The sequence below is a fragment of the Rhipicephalus sanguineus genome, chromosome 3, assembly GCF_013339695.2.
Source record: "Rhipicephalus sanguineus isolate Rsan-2018 chromosome 3, BIME_Rsan_1.4, whole genome shotgun sequence".
Lineage (NCBI taxonomy): Eukaryota > Metazoa > Arthropoda > Arachnida > Ixodida > Ixodidae > Rhipicephalus > Rhipicephalus sanguineus.
The window spans coordinates 140,756,288-140,781,564 of NC_051178.1; the positions used below are offsets into that span (position 1 = coordinate 140,756,288).

Consider the following 25,277-nt stretch of genomic DNA (forward strand, 5'->3'; position numbering starts at 1 on the left):
CCGAAAAACAGGAAGAACGGCAAAATATTTAGTGGTACAGAATTTTATTTCAATTCTTACGAGCAGCACGAAAATTGGCGCGCTCAGCCGCGATCTAGTCGATGGATAGAAACGCGGAGCTTAGGACGGCCTTATCCACAGAAATGTAATCAACGTATGTGATTTTTTTAACACCAACAGCTGTAGGTATGAAAGAACTAAGCACACGCAATCACGACCGGCGCGGCGAGTCCGACCGCGAACTGCACGCACGACCATGCGAGCTCCAACCAGCTCGAACTCCTCCCGTTCTCCGACAAATAACGATGATGATGAGTCTACGCCAACGCGATGGCAGAAGTGAATGCCAATCTGGAAGGCCTTGCTTTCGCAAGCAATTACGTCATACACGCCATGTTTGTGCAATGCAAATCTCAGAGGCTATGCTTTTGTCAATAGTAAATGCCAATCTTGAAGGCCTTGCTTTCGCGAGCAGTTACGTCATAGACGCCATGTTTGCAATTTGAATCTCGAAGGCCATGCTTTTGTTTGCATCAATTGAAAGATTCTGTTGCTTGCGCCTCTCATGCGGCTAATATTACGGTCAAACGAGGCCAAGCTGCGTGAAAATGCACCATGGCCGCTCTCTTTGGTAGTCACTCGGTCGGCTCCGGGCGCACTTCGCGACGTATCATACGGGAACGGTCCGACAGTTACAACGTAACAGCGGGGTTCCCAATACATTGTATCCTATGGGAGCTATGCCGGGACCGGCGGAAAACGACGTAACAGCCGGGAAAACGCAGCAGTGAGGAACGTAACAGCGGGGTTCTACTGTATAAGCCTACTATTGGCATCGAGGGCCACCACAGGAGAGACGGGCACTGCTATCGCTATGACGTGTTAAACGACATCACGTGACGAAGCCACGCCAAAGGTGCATCTCATCCCCGAGGTTGAAGTTCTGTTTTTTACTTCAGTGTGGCTTATTGCTCAGTGGCGCAGTGGCGAAAGTATTCGACCGAGCCTGGTGTGAGTTTCCATGCATACCCCAAAACCAAAAAGCAGCAATATGCACTGTTGATAAATTTGAGAATGGGGAAGCAACCCACCATTCATTATCGCGTGTGTAGCAAGCACTTTCGCGAAGATTTTGTGTACTGCGTTGGAGCTAAAACGTTCGGTGAGTACGACGTGGGACTTCCCCCGACTGTACAGATAGCAATTTACCACGTTTTTTCACGTCAGGCTGGAACGCTTACTCCGGCTGTTTGCAGCACAAGAGCGGCGAGGGTGATTTTGACCTGATGCCGTTCTTTTGCGTATCATATTCCAATGTGGTCGGCCTCATAAACTGCCTTTCCTTCTGTTAGCAGCCATGATGTGCTGAGCTTCTCGTCCACGAATTGGTTGATGCCACAGACCGGCAGAGTCACTGAAAACGAGATACGGTAATTGTAATTAATAGTCGAGCAAGCGATGCACACGGATTGAGACATGCTCGTATGGTATCATATAATAAATACATCCCGCGCAGAGAAGCACAAGTAGCGGAAGCGAAGCGTGGATTAAGGAGACAAAAATATGCGCGGTTGAAGTTCCGCTTATTAAAATATGTCTGTTGCAAATAATCGTCCGGCAATAATTCAGGTGAAAGTGGCAAGCCGCGCAAACCAAGGTTTTATGAACAGTAATATTACTGCGGAAAAAAGTGCTCATGGCTACCTTCATGAAAGGTCACGCGAACTTAATAACCAATGTCAAAGCATCGTTTGCACTCGGCCATTTGATTACACGCTGAAAACTAGGGCGAGGTGTTGCCGTGAATCGCACGCGGCAGTCCACGCAGATCGAAACGCTACCTCTCGGCCGCGCACCTTCCGCGCAAAAGGAAGAGACAGGTGCGCGCAGTCGCGCTGGCCTCGGTGAACATAAATGGACGGAGATGCGAGAATGCTTCGAGTTACAGCTTACTAGGTGAATTTCATAACACCTTTTACCTTTTTCATAACACCTTTTTTATAACTCACCTTTTACCAGAGTGCCTCTTCACGTTCGGCATCCATGGCGCCGCGCGCACGCGCTCCGTCAAAAGTGCATGACGCGACGATGACCGCACCTTGGCTCGCTAAAAACCTTTGTTGGCAAACACTCTAGGTCCTTTCGCAGCTTAATCACTGAAGACGTCGAACACTTCGTGCAGTCGGTGCCACATGATGTTGTTTTACACGTCAGAGAGAGATTCCGGCAGACGGCGCCTCGGTGTGTTCTCACCGCCAATAATCGTCGGATCAGCTGAAGACGCACCTGCCGTGTTCAGTTTAAATTATACTTCGATATTTTTTTTCAGTTTTAGCCCTTTGTTTTGCTTGACGGCAATTCTACTTGCACTGACGTTCGTCATTAGAAAAAAGAGACGCGTAGAAAAAAAGAATTCACGCTTGGGCCCGTCCGGGATTTGAACCCGGGACCTCTCGCACCCAAAGCGAGAATCATACCCCTAGACCAACGGGCCACAGACGGTCTGCGGATGTAACGCAACTCATTATATTCTGCGGACGTTGGCTGAGTGTGAGGACTGAGCGCTGGGCTATACACTTTCAAACATGCTTTCCGCGTGTCTCTTCAGGATCATTTGCTGCCTGCACAAGAGGTCACGTGAAGTAGCTGGAAGCACTCCAACTCTACCTTAGGCGGTTCATGCGTTATTCACGATGCGTGCAGGATTGTTCGCGCGCATGAAAGAACCACCTTGACGTTGTACATACATCGTTCACTCAGGACGTGAGGCGTTTGGTTTAATAGCTGGCGTTAAAAAGAATCTGTTTGTTAGTGTTTAGTATATGGGGCACTTATGTTAGGTCCGAAATCAAACAAATCAACCGCAAATAGATAAAACATTCATTGTAAGGCAATCGTGAAGAATTCTTTTACGTGCTGAGTATTTAGAGCTGCCTCTCATTCAATATATCAATATGTATAAATTAGGTACGACCACTAATTATTAGGTAAGATGGTGGGTGTCTCATTTGCAGCCTGGCTGAAATGCTATGAACCCAAATATATATTCATCAAGCTTTTTAAAAATGACGCTTAACTTGAGGGTAGTTCTTTGCTCCAGTGTTCATGTAACCGCAGGTATGACTTGCCTTTATTGCAGCATCGTCTTATAATGCACCTAAATAGTGAAATTTACTTAGACGAAGGGTGAAGATGAGGGCTGAAGTGTCTCATTAGGCTATGTACAGTTAGCGCAGTGCATATATGGGCGGACGATGTCACACGTTCCGTGGAGTGGCATTAGGGCACTCGAGAGTACTTGTTACAAAACCGCGACACGTTGGGGTAACCGTATCCTGACGGGAACACTGCACAATGAGGTCATCAACCGTCACATGACGCACTAACAAGCATATATTTGTGCATTCTTTAGCAGGCTAAGTAGTTTGTGTGCAGTGACTTTGCATAGCTGCTGCTCTCAATTTGTTGCTATGCCATGGCTTCCTCAATGTGAATTTCTCGTAATGATTCTTCAGACCTGAAATGTAGGTGCCACTAAGATATTCGCGTATCACTGCATAGCATACTGGCAAGCACAATGCTTTACTCGCTGTGGCATAACGGGGGAGATAAATGGTACTATAAGTATCTAGCTTAATCTGTATTGAACCCCATCCAAACCCGCTGTTGGCGCAGCGTTTACCTTGCGCCACTATTTAAATAAATTTTCACTGGTTTTAGAACTTGCGGAGATATACTCAAAGCTTCGTTTGTTTTTTTTTTGAAATAACGAGCCGCCTGTGCAACTAGTATGGATGCTTTGGTATCATAACGAACGCTATTTGCATTCATCTTTACAATATGCTACACGTAAGCCACGATCATTTATAATATTCATAATATTCCTTTCGTCAAGGAGATATATATGCTTGCATGGACTGCCCACGCATGCTGTAATCTGTGCTTGCGTTACGCGCTAGCCATGTTCTTAATGTAAGTGCCTAAGCACGCCCATTAAATGGAGCCTGCTTCTCAGTGAATGACTGACGCCACCTCACTAGACTAGCGCCGTACAGGTAACACAGACGACGCACGCTTGCCATTATAGGACTAACGTGAACTATACTACGTTAAAGCCTAGAATAGAAGCACATTGCGCCTCTGCATCGGCGCCCGGCAACATATCCATTAAGGCATACGGACGAAAGGCTTAGCGAAAGCAAACGAAACCTTTCAAGCGAGAGACGAGCGCGAGAAACGGGGCAGCGCGCGTGGGCAGGTTGTTGTATGAAGCTAAAGGCACCGTGGGTGAAAGGCACTCAGGTTTGGTGGTTTCGCAATGTGACAAAAAAAAAATCTAGAGCTATTTTAGCTGGAAGTGGTCTCAAAGAAAGAATATCGATCACAGATCTCTTTCGCGAGCGCTGCAGGACACATTGGCCTCATTTGCATGAGGTCACTGAATAAAAAAGAAAAGGAAAAAAGAGGAGGGCCCGTCCGGGATTTGAACCCGGGACCTCTCGCACCCAAAGCGAGAATCATACCCCTAGACCAACGGGCCATTCACGTGAGGAGTCGCAGCTGAGCGAGGCTACGTGCATACAAAATTGTCTCGCTTCTGGTTATAACACCGCTCTGAAGATGCCGCGCAGCGGGACTCCTTTTGTATTCATAGAGCGCACCGGCTGTGCCGTTTGAAGTGCTTAAGGCCGCACACGCCTGCATGAAGATGTCCGAGTAACGGCCGTGGCTAGTTTCTAAAATAAAACTGCGATGCCGCTACTTACGACACGAACACTGTAAAAACCTAAAAGAAAACTACGTATTCCAAATCCTCAGTTTGCGCTCTTATAAACCAGGGTCGATAGCCTATACGAAGCCGCTTTGTGAAAAGCTGCGGCAGGCATATGCACAACCTTTAACGTTTTGACTTAGGATGTTTGTTGTGTATAGATGCACGTGGGCCGCGCCATTTGTACAAGCTTACTAAATGAATTGGCGATAGTGTGAGGAAGAAGATCGGCAAGCATGAAGACCCATCACCATCGGCTGGCACACACCGACAATTCGCTCTCTGGCTACGCCCTGCGCGCTGCTGCTACGATCGTCGCTCTCGTAGAATCCTCAATAAACCCCCCGTAACAAGTGGTGGAGGTGCGGGGTACGACTAGTAACCATGTGCGGCCGTCGTTGTGGTAGTTGCGGCGGTATAAAAATCCATCGCGGATAGCGAAATGCTGTGCCTGGCGTCGCAGTGCGCGAGGTGCCGACGCTGTCGGAGGGCTTGACAAAAAGTTCAAGATGGTGGCGATCCATGGGTCGTTTCGTTGTTCTGAGGCCATGTCCAGGATGTCAAGCGGCGACATATCATGATCGCGAGTAGAAGTGCTGTCGTCTGAGATGAGGGAAAACGAGAAAGGGCGTCAGCGTCAGAGTGTCGGCGGCCAGAGCGATAGACGACGCGGATGTCGTAGTCCTGGATTCGGAGAGCCCAACGAGCGAGGCGGCCTGACGGGTCCTTCAGGTTCGACAACTAGCAAAGAGCGTGGTGGTCCGTTACGACGTCAAAAGGGCGACCGTAAAGATAGGGGCGAAATTTCTGAAGAGCCCATATGATAGCCAAGCACTCTTTATCTGTGATAGAGTAATTGGTCTCAGGTTTCGTGAGCGCACGACTGGCATAGGCGACCACGTATTCTGTGTTGGCGTCCTTACGTTGTGCGAGCACAGCACCAAGGCCAACACCACTGGCATCAGTGCACGGTGTACATCAGTGTGAATTTCTGTCCGTGCGCTGTGATCGAAGTGGCGCAAGATTGGCGGAAATGTAAGCAGGCGGCGAAGAGTCGTAAACGCGTGATCACAGGCTTCCGACCAGGTAGACAGTTCATTGTCGCCGTGGAGAAGTGCATTCAGGGGTGCGATGACATTAGCAAAATTGCGAACGAAGCGTCGAAAATATGGGCATAGGCCAATAAAGCTGCGTAGTGCTTTCAGGGTAGTGAGCTTTGGGAAATCGGATACAGCCCGGAGTTTAGCAGGATCGGGGAGAATGCCTTCTTTGGAGACAACGTGGCCTAATATAGTCAGTTTTCGAGCCGCAAACTCGCACTTTTTCAAGTTAAGCTGGAGGCCAGCATTCTGGAGACAGGTCAAAACTTGATGTAAACGGTGCAGATGAGTCGAAAAATCTGGGGAAAAGACGACAATGTCATCAAGATAGCAGAGACAAATGCGCCACTTCAGGCCGCGCAGGATGCCGTCCATCATGCGTTCAAAGGTCGCGGGCGCGTTGCAGAGACCGAATGGCATTACAGTGAATTCGTACAATCCGTCTGGTGTTACGAACGCCGTTTTCGAACAGTCAGCGTCAGCCATTGGCACTTGATCGACACGTGACTAGACTGCAGCGCGCATCAGGAAGCAGCGCCCTCGCTCACTGTGAGGTAGCAAGTCAAGAAAAATGTATGGATCGCCCTATCTGCACAAAATGCGCCACTTTGGTCTTGAGCCGGTCATAATCTGAACAGTGCTTCGACCGCGTTATTGGTAAGAACAGTCGGCCGTGAGATACGGATAATGATAGTGGCGTACAAGCGAGTGCAAGGAATCCCTGCAAAAATGCGACGCATGTTGCTGGCGCTCGTCTTGTACCCTTGCCAAAGTGCGGAACGCTGTCTCTCGCAAGTGACAAAAGGAAAAGCTTTTGCTTGCAGTAAGCTTGTTTGAGGGTGCTGCTTGGTTTTGCGGGCGGGAGCATAGTCACATGCTATTTTTCATATATCGCGGGCTTTCTTTATCAACCGGAAAAAATGAGCACGTAATTAGTACGTTGTTGAAAATAGCGCAGTTCGATGTCATTTGAGCATACCTACATATGCCTCAATGACATTTTGATAATTAGCTTAGCACTCGTCGAGTTAGAAACATAATTATGAGTTATTAATCAACCTCATTAACGAAAAAAATAGTAACGGACACTACAATGTACTACTAGGTTTGCTTCGCGTAAAGTCGTTCCTCTTTTTTTAAATCGTGCCGCGTGATAGTTGGGACACCCTATACACCAGAGCACGCCTGTCTCGCACCCAGGCTGCTGGCGAGCCGAGCGGATACTCTCGCACCCAGACGCCGGGCTGACCGGGCTGCCGAGGCGCGCGCGGGCTGCATCAAGTAAACAGGGCAAGCTGCAGTTCTGAGGCTTTAAAGTGCGAAAAAGTACCCGTTCACGCTGCTTCAGCGTGTAAGAGCTCGTCTGGGCACTACTGCGTTGTCTTTGGATGCCAAAACAAGCAGCGCAACAAGAGGATATTAGCGTTGTCTGCGACGATTACGACGCGCCACGGAAATAGTGCCGGTGTGGTGTTTTCAGCTTCGCCGCGAGTGGATAACTGTGATTCAAGCAAAAACGAGTGAAAATGCGCGAGTAAGTACACTAATTGCGTATATTCTGCAGTGTGATGCCCACCTATTTCATTTTGCGAACCTAATTTGCGTGACACGCAGCTGCGTTGAAGGCAGGCGCGAGCTTTGTGTGGGGGTGCACTTCATACCTTTGAGCGCTTCCTTTGACGAAAGTCTCGTGCAAGGTAGTGCTTTCAAGCCCAAGCAATCAGCATGCTTTGCCACTTTCAACGTAGTATTAAGCTTTAGTGATTTGATGGCATCCACGCCTTAGAGATTTCGTCTTCAAAAGGTAATAAATGGCACGGTGCTCCTCAACAGCTGGTCAGAATTTCGTGCTTTCATTGCAGTGTTTGATGTCCCCAAATTTATTTGGACACGAGGCATCCAGCTGCACATAATACATATATAGGCACGTAAGTAAACAGTACTCGCGCCAGTGCCCTTTACGTCGCAGGTGTAGCTAACCGGCTCAACTAAGAGTAGCACAGTTTCGCTTGTAAAGCATCATCGTTACAAGAATAAATCGCGCAGGTAGCTTCCAAATGGGATTGCTGAACGATACTGCAGGCGATACTCTCTGACAGCACGCTTTTGTGAGCAAGACGCATTATTGTAAGAGCGCTCGTGAAACAAAAATTACGTTCCGCGAAACTACCCGTAAAGCGTACTTAATTATTACGCGATGCATGCTGAAATGATCACATTCCACAAAACTTTGTGCACAACTTGTAATATGGCGCAACAAAACATCGTTTCACTCTTTCGCGAGCTGCACTGCAATTACGATTCACGCGCACCACAGTGAGAACGTTCTTTTACAAATGTAACAGCGTACGTATCTGACGAGGTTGCTTCCGCAGCCCACTCAGCACATACTATATACATTGTGGACTTGCATGAGCAAGATGTTTTTGATGTTCCAATAAAATCAGCGAAAATGTCCAGGCTAGAAAAGACGCGAAACACGCTTTCCGACGGGCTGAGTTTCGGGAGTTTCACGTTTGCTCTGTGTAGCGTCTGCTGGCGTGGCAGCCCGCGCTTGTTTTTCGTCGCGTGTGCGATAGATGGCGCGACGCGCGATGCAAATATGGCGATGCGCATGGAATTCTCTGTGTTCTGGTCTATATATGTGTGTAAATTTATGTTGTGTAGATGAGAGTGTGAGCGCTGGAATGTGCCACAAAACCGTACTGATTGCGGGGAGCCAATGCTCATAGGTTCCACTCTAAAACTGTTAAATTAATTTAATGATCCCAATGTTTCGTTAGAGGAACTTTTTTTATATATTTTGTTGCTCCTTCCTTGTTATTTGCGTATTCTATGCATTCAACATGACCCATCACGTCGCACTGTATCTCAACATTTTATTAGGCAGCATTCTAATTCTTTCTGTGGATGCGCTTAACATCTGGGAGTAGTTTGTGTGTTCTTCAAAGCTGCTGCGCAAGGGGGTGGGTGTGCGAACCGTTCAAGCTTTCAGATCAGGGGACTTCATTCAGGTAGCAATTGTAGGAGCATTCCAGGCAAAAGCTTGTCGACCGCGTCGCCGTGGCGGTCAGTACAATTTCCAAGTGTGATAAGATCAGTTGCGCCGCGCGGATGGTACGCTGTGGAGGAGTAGTGGTGGGAGGACAGGAAAGAGGCTCATTACTGAAAGCCATAAGAAATCATGGTTCAGCGTCGTTGGGAAAGGGGGAAGGATGGTGAAAGAAGACAGCAGAAGAAAAAGAGGCCACCCTCTCCAGAAATGGCTACCCACCACTGGCGTAGCCGGGGGTGGGTGCCCAGGGGGGAGGGGGAGGCGCAGGTGTTCAACCCCTCCTTTCCTCAAAATTTTTCAATTTTTCATGAGTATATATACACGCAGGCACGAGCGTAGACGAAGTATGGTTAACCCTCCCCCTCCCCACGCACACACACAAACCCACACTCCGAAAAATTTTCTGGCTACGCCCCTGGTACTCACAACAGCAAGCACCAGGCCGCGGCAGCTCCTTCCCCATTAGAAAAAACGGTGGGTGCCCGGCAGCTCTAGGAATCGAACCCGGTGCCTCAAGCATTAGATACTGACTCACTACGCACTAACTAAATCACCGCCTGTGCGGTGCAGGGGAGTTAAGAGAAAACATGCTCCGCGTCGACTTCGTGCGTGCTTGGAGAGCGGGGCGACAATTAGCGCTCCCGGAAAAAAAAAAGGGGGGGGGGGGTATTTTTCTAACTAGCTTGCCCCAGGCACTTACTGACACCTGGCAATGGGCTGTAGGAATGACAAAAAAAAGGCAGTCCTAGATTGGTCTTTCAGTACATTTAATTTACTTACAAACAGCACACTTCCACGTGCTCGCACACATGCGAGGGCCATATTTCCTTACTGAAGAGAAGGCGGCCTGAACTGATCGCGTTGAGTTATAGCAGCGCCCGCAACAGAAGGGCTAATAAGAATTCCTTTAGTTTAAATTTGTTTTCTTTTCCTTGCGTAGATGCGTTATCTCTAATGAGACAAGCGATCAATGACTCAAGTTTCAGTGTGGAGCGTTAGATGCTTAAGCAATAGCAAATGCAGATGAACTAGATCTACAACTTGTATGCACACTTCACCAGTTCGTGCTACGTGTTAAGAATAAATTGATTGGCTAACTTTGCCTCCTGGGTTGCTACTTTAATTTTTCGGTTGTTCGAAATTTAGCGGTGCAGTTGCTGTTGCTTTGGAACCAGTTCTTTTTAATTGATCTACAGAATAATTGCCTTAGACTGTGTATCATTACATCGGGGGGCGCGATCCGGCCGACCTACTGCAATTAACCCTGTAGGCAGCTGCTTCTGAACACGGCCTGAAGTAGTGGACATTAAGAACGCTTCTTTTGCAATGAAGCCACTTGCGCATACGAGCTATCAGTGTCACGTTTCCGGTGGTCTCTACGTAAGCTCTATTCACGGCTTTAGACTTGCGGGGCCAACCTCTCTATGGTAATTCTGCAAGGCATCGTTTATAAAATCAGCTGCTAAAGGAGTTTTATTTTTGTTATTATTAGGTTGTATTTTAAACGAGGTTAAAACGCTAATTGTTAGGACTGGAAGCACAATATGTGAGAGAGAACAGTGTTAAGTATCATGACGTTTAGTAAAACTGGAAAGTATTCACCCGCTAATAGGATCAATTTACGACAGTGTATTCCTGAGAACAAAATCAAATTACACGCTTTATACACTCCTTCTTCCTATTCATTGATGGTTCTGTCAACGACAAAAGCGATTACAGCTTTGGAAGCTGCCTAAACCACTACAATACACTATAATCTTACGAGAAAGCGAAAAGAACTAGCGGCAGAGTCGAGGGTCTGCTAGTTAAGGGGATTTAGCGTGCTTACGGTTTCTTTGATTCTGAGCAGTACCTCGAACATTATGTTCTAGCTGTGTGAGCAATAATCACCATAATCATTATCATCGCCATCATCACGAGCCTTTCTTTATGACCGCTGCAGGAGGAAAGCCTCTAGTAATGATCTGTACATTACGCTGCCTTACGCGAACTGGTTCCCATGCATGCCTCCAGCTTTGTTTTTCTTTCACCATACTTACTTTTCCGTCCTCGACTGCTCCTACCATCCCTCGATACCCATTCCGTTACTCTAACCAACCACGGGTTATATTTACTAAGCATTAGGTGGCCTGCCGAGATCAGTTTTTTTTCCTCTCTTGATTTTGGCTAGAATATCGGCTACACCTTCGTGATCTCTGATCCACTCTGCTGTCTGCTTGATCTCCTAATATCATGCCTATAGTACTCAGCTACATCGCACACTGCGTTTTCCTGAACTTCCCGAGTTCTTGTAAGCGTCAAAGTTTCTACCACAAGTGTTAGTAGTGGCAAAATACAATGGTCATACACTTTCTGCTTTAGGCATATACATTCAATGCGATTAGCTGGGACCTCGCTTGTCTATAGGCACTTCTGTAAAAAAAAAAGGTGACTTGGAGTTCCGGGATTTTGTGCGTGTAAATGTGCGTTGCCACATGTTCATACATCTCAGCAATTTCAAATCTTGTTTGCCCATTGTTGCATCGTCACGTTTTATGTTTCTTTTTTTTACTTTTTAGTTTCGCCAGATCTAAAGGTATCGTTTTCTTGTAGACTATAAATATTTTAAAAGGCCATGCCGTAAGTATACGCAGGAGTGGCAAAAAATTTCGGCGCAGCTTATGCTGCTGCGGGCGCTGTTGTGGAGGTCTGCATAATGTTTCTTGTGTTGTTTTCAACGCGTTTGTAACCACATTGTGAACTTACGAAGCTATCATTCTGTTGGTTTCGTGTCTGGCTTAATCTACCTAATGGTCGGTTCTATTGATCGTGTAAAACTTTAGTTTCGTGCACTCTATCTTGACAGCACACTATGTGGACCGACGCCTTCTATCGGGGGCGTAACGAGAATTTCTTTTTCATGAAAGGGGGTGGGGAGAAGATAGGGGTTTGAAACGCTATTCATGTATATTCGTGCATGTATTTGTATGTGTGCGTTTATGTGTACACACGCCGAATTAAAAATTTTTGGCCTAGGACGCACTGGCGTAGCCGAGTAGTGGAAGAGTTCACCCCCCCCACCCTACCGGCTACACCAAGGCCTCCTAGGCTGAACACGGCGCGGCTAAAGCATGACCGCCTTTAGTGATGTCCTTTCTAAAATTTTTATTTGTAAAGGTTGATTGCCTATCGGTTCGTAAAAGATAACGGATATGGTATTCAGTCTTTTTGTTATCCTGTACGTGTTAAATCACCAAATCCCGAAAGTCAAGTATTCGGTGCGTAGCATCTGGTGCGCTGGCGTTGTCGTATGTTGATTTGCTGACATGTGCAGCGGATTCCCTTTTAGTTAAACAATGCCATGAAACAGAGTATAGTACCATACTGTAGTATAAGTTCATTGCTTTACGAGCAATTTTACGCGCTTAGAAAATTCATATTTCGTTATCATTAATTATTTTCTTCAGGCTCTTGCCGCTCAAATGAGGTTGATGAAAGGCGATTCAGCAATTCTGTTTTTCGGTCTGACAATTGTGGACACGGGAGATTACTTTCCCGTCACCGAGACCGCCAACGTCATCAGGGACATCGCCTCGTGAGTCAACTAGTCGACCTTAATTTGCTTACTTTTGGGGAACTAGTTTTTCGCTCAGTCAGTCTTCAGCGTTGCCTTTTTTTGTGTATCTATATTGTGAGCGCAACATATCAGTGACTCTTCTTTGCTGACTAAGTGCCCTAGAACCTTGATTATTTTGCTTGCGAAGCTACGTTTTTTTTTCGTATTCAGCTGTAGGCCAGCTTTTGCAAGGCAGGCTAGAACTTCTTCGAGACGTTGCAGATGTTGCGAGAACGTCGATGAAAACTCTAGTATGTCGTCGAGATATCATAAACAGGTTTTCCATTTCAAACCACGTAATACTCTGTCTATTATGCGTTCGAATGTAGCGGGTGCATTACAAAGTCCGAAAGGCATCACATTAAATGCGTACGGCCCATCTGGGATGGAAAAAGCGGTCTTCTCTTTGTCAGATTCGGACATCGGTGTTTAACAGTAGCCCCATCGGAGATCAAGGCTAGAGAAATACTCGGCGCCATGCAGCGAATCCAGTGCGTCGTCGATCCGTGCAAGTAGGTAAACATCTTTGCGCGTTATTTTGTTCAGCGCACGGTAATCGACGCCTCACCGGACTCTTACAATATACTTTGTCGGTATTTTTTATGTCGCAAATATGTGTCCATTAAACTTAAACTTGTCAAGGATGACACGAATTTGAATGATGATAATATTCTGGTGTTCACAAAATGTGTGCAAAAAGTCATAGCACTTTTTGGGTCTCCTTCAATTCACTTGTTACGGACTTGCTGATGACTTAGGCAAATGAGAGTCCAAGTGACTTTCAACACGTGATGGCAAGTTCCGTGTTTCACATAGTGCAATCATTTCTGGCTCACATGTGCAACAAAGTCTTATCTAAAGGGAGTCACATTCCTTGCTATGTTAGGAAATATTTCAGGGCGTCATTACTATGCTCTACTGTATATGCATTATACGTGTCCGCGTTGCTTACGATTCACTCAATGAACGTTACGAGTTGCAAGGATGTCACAAAAATACAGTTAATACAGAACTGTGCAAATACATCTGCTTCACTAGCTTTTTGCAGCGCAGTCGTCAGCCTGTCTGGTCAAACACAAGATGAGACAAACGCCGATAAAGAAAAAAAAAGAAAACATGAGGGCGTTGTCGGGAATAAGGCAATACGTATCAGTGAAGCATGCGGCGCTGGCATACTGTGCAGAAGTGCTGGCATACTTTGCTCATATACACTCTCTAATGTGTAACCTTAAGCAGCTATCCTTGTTGCTTCGTGCTACAAATGGGTGGATAACATATTTTCTTTTCAATTAACGTTAAGCGGTAAAACACCTATTATCGATCTAACGTGCGTTCGTGGTTGGTTAGGGGTCCTATAGTTTGAGTAAGATATTATGTACGAGCTTGTGCCAATATCACAGGATGTGTGAACTTTCTGTCATTTGATCGCCATCTCATGTACACGCATGTCCTTGCTTCCGGTCGTATGTGTGTTGTTCATAGTAATAATTGTGGGGGTTTAACGTCCCAAAATCACAATATGGTTATGAGGGACGCCGTAGTGGAGGGCTCCTTAAATTTTGACCATCTGGTGCTCTTTAACGTGCACCTAAATCTGAGTACACGGGCCTCTAGTATTTCACCTCCGTCGAAATGCGGCCGCCGCGGCCAGGATTCGATCCCGCGACCTTCGGGTCAGCAGTCGAGCACCGTGACCACTAGACAACCGTGGCGGGTTTGTGTTCCTTTGCGTTTCTGGTGTTTGAGACTGGTTCTGGCAACCAAATTTTACTTCTGAAATGCAGACTTTTTGTACATTTTCTAGGATTGTTAATCTCGTCATCGTGAGAAGCGACATCGTGCCACTAGGAGACTGCCATCCGCAGCCACTGAGCTTGTGGCAGCCCGTGCAAGGCGATCCCAATATCACGTCATCTACAATTGTGAGACATCGTTTAATCATAGTATGACTTTTCTTAAAACAAAATGCATTCTCCGTGAGCGCATTTAGCGGTGAAAAATGTGTCACTGAGGAATCAACTTGCCTTCAGGGTAACACTGTAACGCAGTTTACGACGATGGTGTCAACTTCTCCTAAACTTGATAATAAGATTCCTTGCTGTTATTATATTGACGTATATTATCGTCTATATTAACCTCTGATAGATAACCGCGGCTGAATGAGTTTGTAGCATTCAGATTTGTGTGTGTTTGTTGCGTGTATTGTTTTTATTTGAATACAGCACAACAGGTTATTGCTGTTATTTAAACCCAAACTATCGACCTTCAGTTTCCGGGAAAATTGATGTTTTTGACTGTTTTTGAGGAATCCGTACCGCTTACATAAACGTGGTTTACTTGCACAATCATGGTTTGAAAATGCCATTTTCCTGATCATCCTAAGCCATCTGACGATAATTCTGAATCACCGAGGTCTTGAACAGTGGTGATATATCTTATACCATCTAGAATGTGTACCTATTTTACATAATGATGAGAAATCGTTGAACATGGAACGTCGCTGGAACCAGCAATTGGACAACGTCAGGTGAGCAACCCTGACAAATACAAGTTGCTGTCCTGGCAGAGAGACGTCCTCTTGTAAAACGTTTGCTCCTGCGACATTTCCCAAACGATCGCTTCAAGCCTAAACCTTACCCTGAACTTCTGGTTTGCCGGGATTTTACCCAACGTGACTCCGTGTATCTTTGGCAAAATGTGCATGTTGAACACGAACCTAGAGAAGTGGTATGGATGAACCTACGGTTTTACCCATGGGCCACTTCAACTACAAAACATCACGGGTTTTAACTTGCGGCTTGTAGTACACACTTGATCAGGTCCCGCTTGAAGTGCTAGATGTAGCCAGGAAATCAGACATTGTTCATCTGGTTTCCTGGATATCGCCAGCGTTTAACCAGGACCTGATTAAGAGTCTAATGCATAAATGTTTGTGCGCTTTCCTAACTGTAGTTTATTTCTCTATATCTCTACTTTATGCTTGCACTGGTGACGCTCTATAGCGCTCTTATTCTGCCCTAATTTCATCCCGCAAAACGATGCGTCAGATTACCGAGTGGCTTCTCTGAGGTTTATTACCTACTCCACTCTAACTAATGCATATTTCACCTTCGTTCTGTTTAGACACATAGCAAACTCATAGTGAAGAGCTTGGCCAGCTTGGAAGGAACCATCGTGGCGATGTCCTCAAACATGGCCCTCAAGATATACACCCTCACTGCTAACGACAACGGTAGCATCTGGAATACATCTTGGGAAAACTCGACGGAAGGCAATGCAAACGCAAACATTTCATGCTCAACCAAGACCCTGCTTATTGCAGAGGTATGGGAAGAATTGTTGGTTTTGTACGTACATGAATACATTAGCCATGCATTTCGTACTATGGGACCTCTGTATTGTTGCGTTGTACACAAGGGGCGACTCCGTTTATAGTATCGAATCTCCAACAAGCCCAATTCTACACACCTTCGTGCCCTAATATAATGCGAAAACTCGTTAGAAAGCTACAATCTCTGTGGTTTTGCTGTAAGCGTCCAAGGTTATCGCGCCTTGCCCACGAGCTGCTCCATTCAAGCACATCTGGAGAAAGCGTAAGACAAATCCGATCTTGCGCAGGAAAACATTTAAAAAAAATAGTATGTTCTATATATGAAACACCTTTTGTATATACAATTTAAGAGAGTCATCAGTCATTATTTTTTGTGTCAAATGGTGCAGCGGTGACATCATGCACAGTGGCAGTGGCACCCTATACTGTGCTATAGATTACATCCACACATTAAAAAAAAAAAATGAATGAATGCTGATTTGCATTCAAGCGGGCCCGTCCGGGATTTGAACCCGGGACCTCTCGCACCCAAAGCGAGAATCATACCCCTAGACCAACGGGCCCTGTTGCGATTTCTGCTATACGGAGAACAGCACTTGAAAATTAAGTAGCTCCAGAAAAACCAGTTTCTACGGCTCGCCCAGATAATACGGAATGGTAAAGCTCCTGGTACGCTGCCTCTTTCGGCTTCTTTCCCGTTGCGCGAAAACTGTCACTCGATAACAGCATTTTCGAGCTCACGAACGCTTACAGTTCAAGGAAAATGCGGCGACATCTGTATGAAACTACAGTCTATAAAACATTAATGAACAAACACGATAAAGCTTCCTAGCACGCGTAACCCGGTAGCTGTATACATGGTGTCTGCTACAGGAGCATATGGTATCGTCTGGATGCGTTCTTGGTAATGTTCTTATATATAAAGTTTGTTGAAAGAGATTTTAGTTAGTCCTTGCTTTATACGTGCTATATTGGATTGCTTTTCGAAAGTTGTGCAACATCACTGGACGGGAGCAAATAAATGTCGGCGGCAAGGAGGATTCAAAAGGCGCCCATTACGAGGATTACACCAACGCAGAGGACGTGCATATAATACGTACGTACGAAACCCAGTCGACGATTTTGAACGCGGTAAGCACATTTCCTTGTCCTGCGATGAGAGTCAGTACTATTGACTAGTAAAATGTTTTGTTGTGTATCGTTACCCTGCCACTGTTTTTGCCGGCTTAGCAGTCGCATGCATCGTTAAGGTGTCAATGAAAAAGTTCATCGATGAACACAGATAAATTATTACAGATATATTTAGGCCATTAGCCTGCGTGGCTAGCTATCGGTCCAATCTAGCAAGCGAGTCTCGTGTGATCAGCTTTAGGTGCAGTTGGGTAGGAAATTGGTTGCACATAGATGTGGGTAAACAATAACTGCGTAGCTTCTATATATATGGCTATCAATATACAATTCAGTTTATCAATAAATACAAACAGGTACATTAAAATGAATTTGTAAACATAAGCAGAATACAAGAACAATAGCGTACTGATTGTGATGATGCAAAGTCATAGGGCTATAGAAGTCACTAACACGACGATGTCAAATAGTGCAAAGTGCCACAAGCATTTGAAACCGCTAACCGTATACAAGTAGAAAAATGTGACTAACGTGGGACTAGTGGATTGTAATGCAGTGTACCAAACCCTTTCGAGATAACACAGCAAGAGCAATTAATGAAGGGTTGAAACATTGCAAATTGCCACTTGAGAGTGGTTCTGACGGCCCCACGATGTTGTATAAAAGGCATAGTAAGGTGTACTTAACAACAGTCTGTCTCTTATCAAATGACTTACCTTGCGGTCTCTGTATGGAAAGGGAGCACGGTGAAATCAACCATTCGCTAAATCTTAGCAACATTTTTAGGAGAGAAAAAAGGTTGGAAGAAGTATTAATGGGCAAATGTGTATAGTCGTCTTGTCAGGGAAAATGCTGAAAGAACAATTTGTGAGATGGTGACATTATTAAGCAACGCTCATTGTGATATCAACCATAGTTGTCATGCCCGCAACATTCTGACAGTATGGAGAAGGAATTGTCTCATAGGCACACGCACATGTGCTCACAGGCAATTGTTACATTTCACAGGCCCAGGCCACAGAACGCGATGACGTTGAGTGTTGACTTAAATTGTTAAAATCCACAACAAAACCAAACTTAAAATTTCTGTTCTATATACGCCCACTTGAACACCTATAAATTGTAATATATGGCAGAAAAGCTCACGTAATGTCCGCGGTAGCGTTTTTGACACACTGGAGTGAAATTTCAGTTAAGGATATATGAACATTCAAATTACTGATAAATTCACACTTACCATATTTACTATGTTCCTGACTTGAAAAACATGTGGCTGCTTTATTTTACAACTTTATTCTATTATCAGAAATAAAGGGAGACATCTCTTAATTTTTCGTGACGTGGCACTGTGCGTGCTAGAGTTTCATCGCATTTAAGCGATCGGAGAGCGTGCTTGAGCAGCTGTTTGGAGGAAAGATAAAGATGCGAAATTAATAGAATGTATACAAAAAAATTAGGATCCCTTCCCCGATTGAGAAAATGGGGGGCAAGCGGAGCATGGCGTGTGCGTGCCTGACCTGCTATTTTTCTTTCTTTCTATTGTATTGTGCAATGCCCCCTCCTAACTTTTTCCTTCCTCCATGCCGGGAATCGGCCCTTCATCCACGTGCTTAGCAGCGCAACACTTATACGCCTTGTGCACCGCCTATAGAGGCGCCACTGATAGCCACCTAGCGGGCGCCGCCGACAGTACGTGCGGGAAGCCGAGCAGACGACAGCGCTTTGCACAGCTTTGCTGTGAGGAGATGAATGAAGTTCGCGGCTGCTATTTCCCCTTCGTGCGGGTGCCAGACAACTAATTCTGCACTGGCAGCTGCAGGAAAGGCGCGGGCCTCTACGAAAGTGGACTTGTGCATGATGTTTGTCACGTACGAGCGCTTAACTAAGCGCATGTCGCCGACTTCCTGGCGCCGACGGTTCGTGCGCGACAGAGCGCGCGCATCGAAAAAACAAGTATAAAAACGCACCGGGAGCGCGCCCGCGCGCCTCTTACCCTCTCCGCGAAAGCCAACGAACGCGAAAGATCGGGATATTCGAGAAAGCAAAGCCGAGCCAGCGGCGCCGTCTGATTCCGCAGACGAATCGGTGAGAGAATCTCGCCCTTTCCCTAGCTTTCGCTGTGCTACGCACAGACGAATCATACGCACCTGGCCGAACCCAGGCCAGGGTTGCCAGGTTTGGCTACTTTGCGCCAATTTGGCTACTTTTTTAGCCCGGTGGCGGCAGAAAAAGTGTGTTGGCTGCTTGGCTACTTTTTGGCTAGTTTCTTGTTGCCTCAATTTGAACCAAATTATCAATAGCTTGCGACGTCACAGGCGCTGGCGTTCGAGTATGCGGTGTCAAAACATGGTATCAAGGCGTGTTACAAGTTCCCGAAATTGAATTTGGCGCTCGCATTATACAGAAGAAAAGTCTTATACATAAATGGCTGGGACTTTGGAGAAAACTGTTGCATGGCGTCTCATTTCGCAGACCACCTATTCCTGAACGCGACTTTAAACTAATTGAAAGTGAACAGGACAACCGAAAGCGCTCCGCATCCAAGGTGCTATGCACTTGTCGACATTAGAAATCGGATATCTGACGAACTGCTTGTGTCGTTTCCAAGAATTAGGGGCGGACTGCGACGCGAGAATATTAATTACTCGAACTTCGTCATCACGCGAGAAACGATTGCCGAAGTGAGTACAATTTATGCTTCAATCACGGGAACTGACTTTGTGCACACTTATGCAGCACTAATTTTTATTGTTGGTGGTACTTGTAGCCCTTTCAAGAAAAATCACGCAAGTCGCGCGAAGAGGACGTCATTTCTGCAACAGCGCAAGAAACTTCATCATCCGGTACGAAATGATTGCTAAAGTCAACAATTTATGCTTTATTCTCAGAAATTATAATTCTGAAGGGCTTCTGATGTACTTCTTTACGTTTCCACCAAAAGGCTACTGAATTTAATCATTTGAATAACAAGGTCGCAGTCGTTTTCACACACGTGTGGCTACTTTTGGCTACTTTTACTGCCCTTGGCTCAAGTTGGCTACTTTCTGGCTAGTTTTTCCGATTTCTTGGCTATTTTTTGTCTTTTCGACCTGGCAACCCTGACCCAGGCGCGAGCCGATACAGGCAATGCAAGCGCAGCAAGCGCGCGGGGGCAGTCAGTCAGTGAGGAGTTAGTCGGCGAAGAAGTTATGTCGTTCAAGTGATAGCATCGTTCGCTCGACCGCAGAAGACGTGTTGTTTGATGATCTAGTGCTGTGAGTTAAGTATCAAGAGATGACAGAGACAAGTTTTGAAGAGGGTCGCCGAGAAGACATGTGATGACCGACTGCGGAGGAGAACGAACGTCCGCGTGGAGTGAATCGTCATGCCGGTGAATATCAAAGGTGCGTCGCGCAGACCAGCGTAACAAGATCCAGCTATGAGGTGCAGCTCGTGGTGAACATCCGCTTTGTTTTGTTTACAAAGGTGACGTCTCAATCACTTCTTGTTCTTTCTGAAGTCAACCATTGCTGCATTTCTGTTTCTGTAAATAATAAATATAGAACTTAGCTTGTAATAGCGCGGTAAATGTACCGCGCTTACAAGCTGAGTTCATGGATGACCAACTCGCCCGAACTACAACACTTCTGAAATATGAAACGTTTGAGCGAAGTGCCCTGCACGGTGGTCGAACCGAACCAACGCATGCTCAGGCTGATAACTTTGGTCGTCTACCAGTGTCAACATGATCGAGTGCATCCAGCGAGCACCGATATGACAGAACGAAAGCATTATAACAAGAAGCGACGTGTTAACCCGCACAATGACGAAGCGGCTCGTTTTTGCCAACGAACAGCGGCGATCCATTGCTTCCGTCGCTCTTGCTCAGGAGGCCTTGCGGTGAGTAAAACCGTGTTCCGGGCGCGTTTTTGTAGGTGTTTGAGCACTCCACTCCACAGCAATTGTTATTCGACATCCCTTGAAGTTTCGGCCACCACACATACGACGAACGTTGCTTATTTCACTACGGAAACGTGAACAACGCGGAAACACACGTACAACGACGTAGGAAACCATGGCGGCCGTCTGCTTGCTTTCCCGAGAGCAATGATTGAGTTTGCCGCCTATGGCGCTTCCGGCGGCGCGCACTGGGCGTATATTTCTACGGACAACAACGACGATCATGCGTGAAACAATGAAATGCAACAATGAAATGTTTGGACGTGAAATGACAAGCGACCCCAATTAAAGATCACAGTTCCATATCATAGACGGCTGATCGCCAACAAGCTCACGATTGAGAGAGCGTCAGTTATTAAAAAACGGCGCATACAAATACGCTTAAGGACGACTTAGCTAAATACCATAAGGACGACCTGGTTTTGTTCTTGTTCTTTTTTTTCCTTTCCGCGATTTACGTTCGCCCCGGACAAACTTTTTTCGCTTAATTTTTTTTTCATGTCCTATCTCCAACCTATAGAACTAACAAGACTGGAATAACAGAGAGCTGAGCTAGTTGGTAAGTATTCATTCTAAAAAGACAGGGCTTGCAAACACGGGCACAAGAAAGAAGTCAGGACACCACAAACGCAACTGAACAGACGCACAACGGCGGAAAATAGAGAAGACACAAGAACTTACGTGTGAAAACTTATCTGCGCCTATTGCATGGGCATGCGCAGATAAGCTTTCGTGCCTTCTTTATTTTCCGCCGTTGTGCGTCTATTCAGTTGTTAGTCGGCGTTTGTGGTGTCCTGACTTCTTTCTTGTGTCCGTGTTTACACGCCCTGTCTTTTTAGAATGGATAACAGGACTGTTTACAAACAAGTTCTTGTAGTTGGCACGCGTAGTCAAAGGGGTTATAAAGCCTCAGCGTCAACATCGCTCAGGAGTCGTATAAGCAAAAAATTCCCGAAGGCTAGCTTATAAACTGTGTACAGTGTGCTCAAAAGTGTGTATACTCTGTGTAGTGTTACTTTATAACAAAGGTGTCACTACGTTCGCATACAATCTACTTCCTTCACCCATTTGTTTTTTTGTCTTTTTTTCAAAACCCTGGGTCACTATTCTCCTTCAACGGCATAGTCGCACCATTGTGCGCTGGTCGAGTGGCCGCTAACGAGGCTGAGATCGTTAAGGAACATGAAAGTGGTCGCGGAGTCTCCATTGTCGAGCTGATGAGTAACAGGGACTGGGAGGAGACCCCGCACACGACAATGTCCACAGATAAGCCCTATGGACGTCAAGGGTGCTGACAGCTAATAGATTGGCGCAAGGTCGAGATAAAAAGATGTTGCTGCCATTGCCGTAGCAGAGGGGAGGTTGGGTGTTCAAATCCCCCCCCCCCCGCTGACACTTTTCATTTTATATATGTATATATACACTACATACTCGCACACATACAAACACACGCACACACATACATAAAGGTTGGTTGAACACCCCCCCCCCCCCCCCGGACTTCCCGAAAAATATTGCCCTCTACGCCGCTGGTTACTGCCATGTATGTTACATGCATGCTTTTCCTAACCTTTACTAAAGAAAATGAAAAATGGAAAGGGACAGCGTTACATATCGCAGTGATTTTTTTTCCATTCCATTTACAAACATTTTAGTTCATATAAAACAACACTGGGTATGACCCAAACATGACTCCCATTTCCTCGAAGCGTGCCTTTCGCTAGAGCGCCGACGCCTTAATATAGCTCTTCAAGTAAACAGAAGGGGGAAAAAGCAGCGTAATCTAGTGTCTCACATTAAAAAAAAATTCGGGCCCGTCCGGGATTTGAACCCGGGACCTCTCGCACCCAAAGCGAGAATCATACCCCTAGACCAACGGGCCGATGTGGAAAACCAATGCTAGCCTTTGAAGCATAAGAAACACCTGCTTGTGAGGCGTTAATGTTTTCTCTTTTCTTTTCATTGACCGCCATTGTTATTCTGCGTCGCGACGATGGCTGAGAACGAAAGCCTCTTTGCATTCATAGCGCGCCGCGGCTGACAGGTTGTGTTTTTTATTCAACTCACTGGAGCTTTAGAAACACGCCGAGAAACAGTATCAAGAACGAGCTTTACGCTGTGTCTGCATGCTTACGTTAGTGCTTGGTAAAACTGCATACAGATTTGCAGCACTATTATTAATGAACTGCTTTTATAATTGCCTAGAATGTAGCGGTAGCTGGAGAATAAATAGAGGCATACCAACACTTGAAGGATACATTAGCTTAGGCCCAACTTTTCCTATACGCTTGACGTATTGGCTTCAAGCTGAAATTATGTGGACTTTTTTCTTCTTACCGCATCCTTTACCTGAGGAAAATTTTGAATTAATTGATACATAACACCACAACAACCGTCCTGCAACTGCCGACAACCTTTTCTCGTAATTGCGAACACGTGATGCAGTAGCTCATGTTTGAAGAAGTTTGAGGGTGTCTAGGATAGCTGGGAAAGTAAGTGCTGGCGAACAGCGAATCGCTTTGAAGCAAGACGGATCGCTGAACAACGTAAATTCGCAACTAAAAAACGAAAAGCCGTTTTTCTGTTAATTGTTTTGCCAGCACTCCTAGGTTGACATTTCCTATCCGATCTATCGTCGTTCTCCCTGTATCTTTTGTGAGATATAGTCTTCATCTGCGTCGCTTAGAATATCGATCATAACATAACGATCATGAGTGATATGGATAAAACTTTTCTAATTTAATTTGTTTCATGATACGAAGTTTGCTAGCATGGAAAGCTCATCTCTTTGTGGCAAGAATAATTGCTGTTAGCGTACTCGTTAAAAAAAAGAACTTGGAGGACGCTTGAGCTTCTCCTTCAAGAGTTGAACGCGATAGCCTAATCAGGCCCCGTGCACATCGCCTTCTGGACTGCTAGCCTGGATTCAGTTCTCGGTGCATCACTCAACCATGCCGTAAAGAAACGAACGACTGTGCGAGTGACATTGGCCGTTTGAAACTATCCTAGAATGCCTACTGCAAGTGCACTTGTTAAGTGCCCACTACGCCAAAATTCTTCCTTTTAAATCAGCGAATTACCCACTACGCGTCTGCAAGGCAACACGCGAACCTACGCAGCTGTTCACCGGATTAAGGTGAACCAGCTGGGGTCATTTAAAGTGCACATGGGTATAAGTTGCACGAGCGTTTATGCACACAATATAGTGATAGTTCACAAAAAAAGGAAAAAAAAAAAGCTGCGTCGGCAGGGCCCGTCCGGGATTTGAACCCGGGACCTCTCGCACCCAAAGCGAGAATCATACCCCTAGACCAACGGGCCGTTACACCACGTAGCTCATGTCTTCGTAGCAGAAAGAAGCAGCTGCGTTAGGAGATCGTATTTATAATTCCTGTCGCGCCTATTGTTATTCAACAGGTGTGTGTGTGTGCAAGGGGTTGCGCGCACCGTTAGCATTCAGAACGTGCCTCGGCATTAGCGGCCGGCGTGCTTCAAAAGGAAGTTCAGAAACCGATTAAGCCTGCGTTACTTTTGGTGTCTGCTCGAATAGCTGTTTCCTAAATTTGCAGGTTCTTGCAGCGCAACTTGTCAACTGCAGCTCTACTGATCGCGATAAATGTTTGTGGCTGCTTCAAAAGAAATAATGGCGAAGCTATTTTAGAGGTTCCTTTCTAATGCTTTTTTGCAAGGGAGAAATATTACGTTGCCGATCTAACAGCTCCATGTTAAAAAAAAAAAACGTTAAGAGGCATAACTCTTTTAAATACAACACCTTTATACTGTTTAATTTTAATCCTTAATAGACGCCACTCAGTTATAAACTCTCTCACCACTACGGTAAGTGTTGTATTGCAATGCAATGTTCAACAACGCAGGAAAAACAAACGCGCTGCAGACCAACACTGAGCAACTTATACCTCAAAACGCGTGTCTGGTTCGAAAACATCACAAGGTAGGCATACCTCGAACATATATTTCGTTAATGAAGTTTAATGAGGTCTCCTTTGGAATGTGGTATTCGTTTTCATTCATGCAGTTGCGCGTCGTCATGGCTTACTATGCACTGTGTTCACTGCATACGTCGTTAAGTTTATACTCTTGAAGTCGATGAACTGATCTACATGTCACCAGTCCCTTAATTCAAGTGGCCACACTCGATACCAGTACATGCAGACTTTACGGCGAGTGTTCAAGTTGAACCTATTATGCGCTCAACATATTTGTAATGATTTATTAGAAGGTGTTTATGCCCTCACAATAATCAGTATCAGTAAAAGATTAACGCTCAGAACGTGGCAGTGCGCGTTGAGATATGTATTAATGAAGCTTTTCTAAAAAGCCAGGCTCAGATTGATTTT

At 45.7% G+C, this 25,277-nt stretch overlaps 1 protein-coding gene and 5 non-coding genes across 6 annotated transcripts in view; 1 reads left to right on the forward strand and 5 right to left on the reverse strand.

Annotated features, from left to right (window-relative positions):
• The window catches only part of LOC119385905 (uncharacterized), a 55,817-nt gene that overhangs the window by 11,648 nt on the left and 18,892 nt on the right, over nt 1-25,277 (forward strand). Inside the window, exons 2-4 of the mRNA XM_049414151.1 lie at nt 12,373-12,500; nt 14,326-14,443; nt 15,645-15,845. Of these exons, the coding sequence (XP_049270108.1) occupies nt 12,373-12,500; nt 14,326-14,443; nt 15,645-15,845 (447 nt within the window). The remainder of the gene's footprint in view (nt 1-12,372; nt 12,501-14,325; nt 14,444-15,644; nt 15,846-25,277) is intronic.
• On the reverse strand, nt 2,423-2,494 carry Trnap-ugg (transfer RNA proline (anticodon UGG)). The gene has a single exon. It is a non-coding gene; the product is annotated as a tRNA-Pro (tRNA).
• Nucleotides 4,469-4,540, reverse strand: Trnap-ugg (transfer RNA proline (anticodon UGG)). The gene has a single exon. It is a non-coding gene; the product is annotated as a tRNA-Pro (tRNA).
• Nucleotides 16,344-16,415, reverse strand: Trnap-ugg (transfer RNA proline (anticodon UGG)). Its single transcript has one exon. It is a non-coding gene; the product is annotated as a tRNA-Pro (tRNA).
• Trnap-ugg (transfer RNA proline (anticodon UGG)) lies at nt 22,730-22,801 on the reverse strand. The gene has a single exon. It is a non-coding gene; the product is annotated as a tRNA-Pro (tRNA).
• Nucleotides 24,169-24,240, reverse strand: Trnap-ugg (transfer RNA proline (anticodon UGG)). The gene has a single exon. It is a non-coding gene; the product is annotated as a tRNA-Pro (tRNA).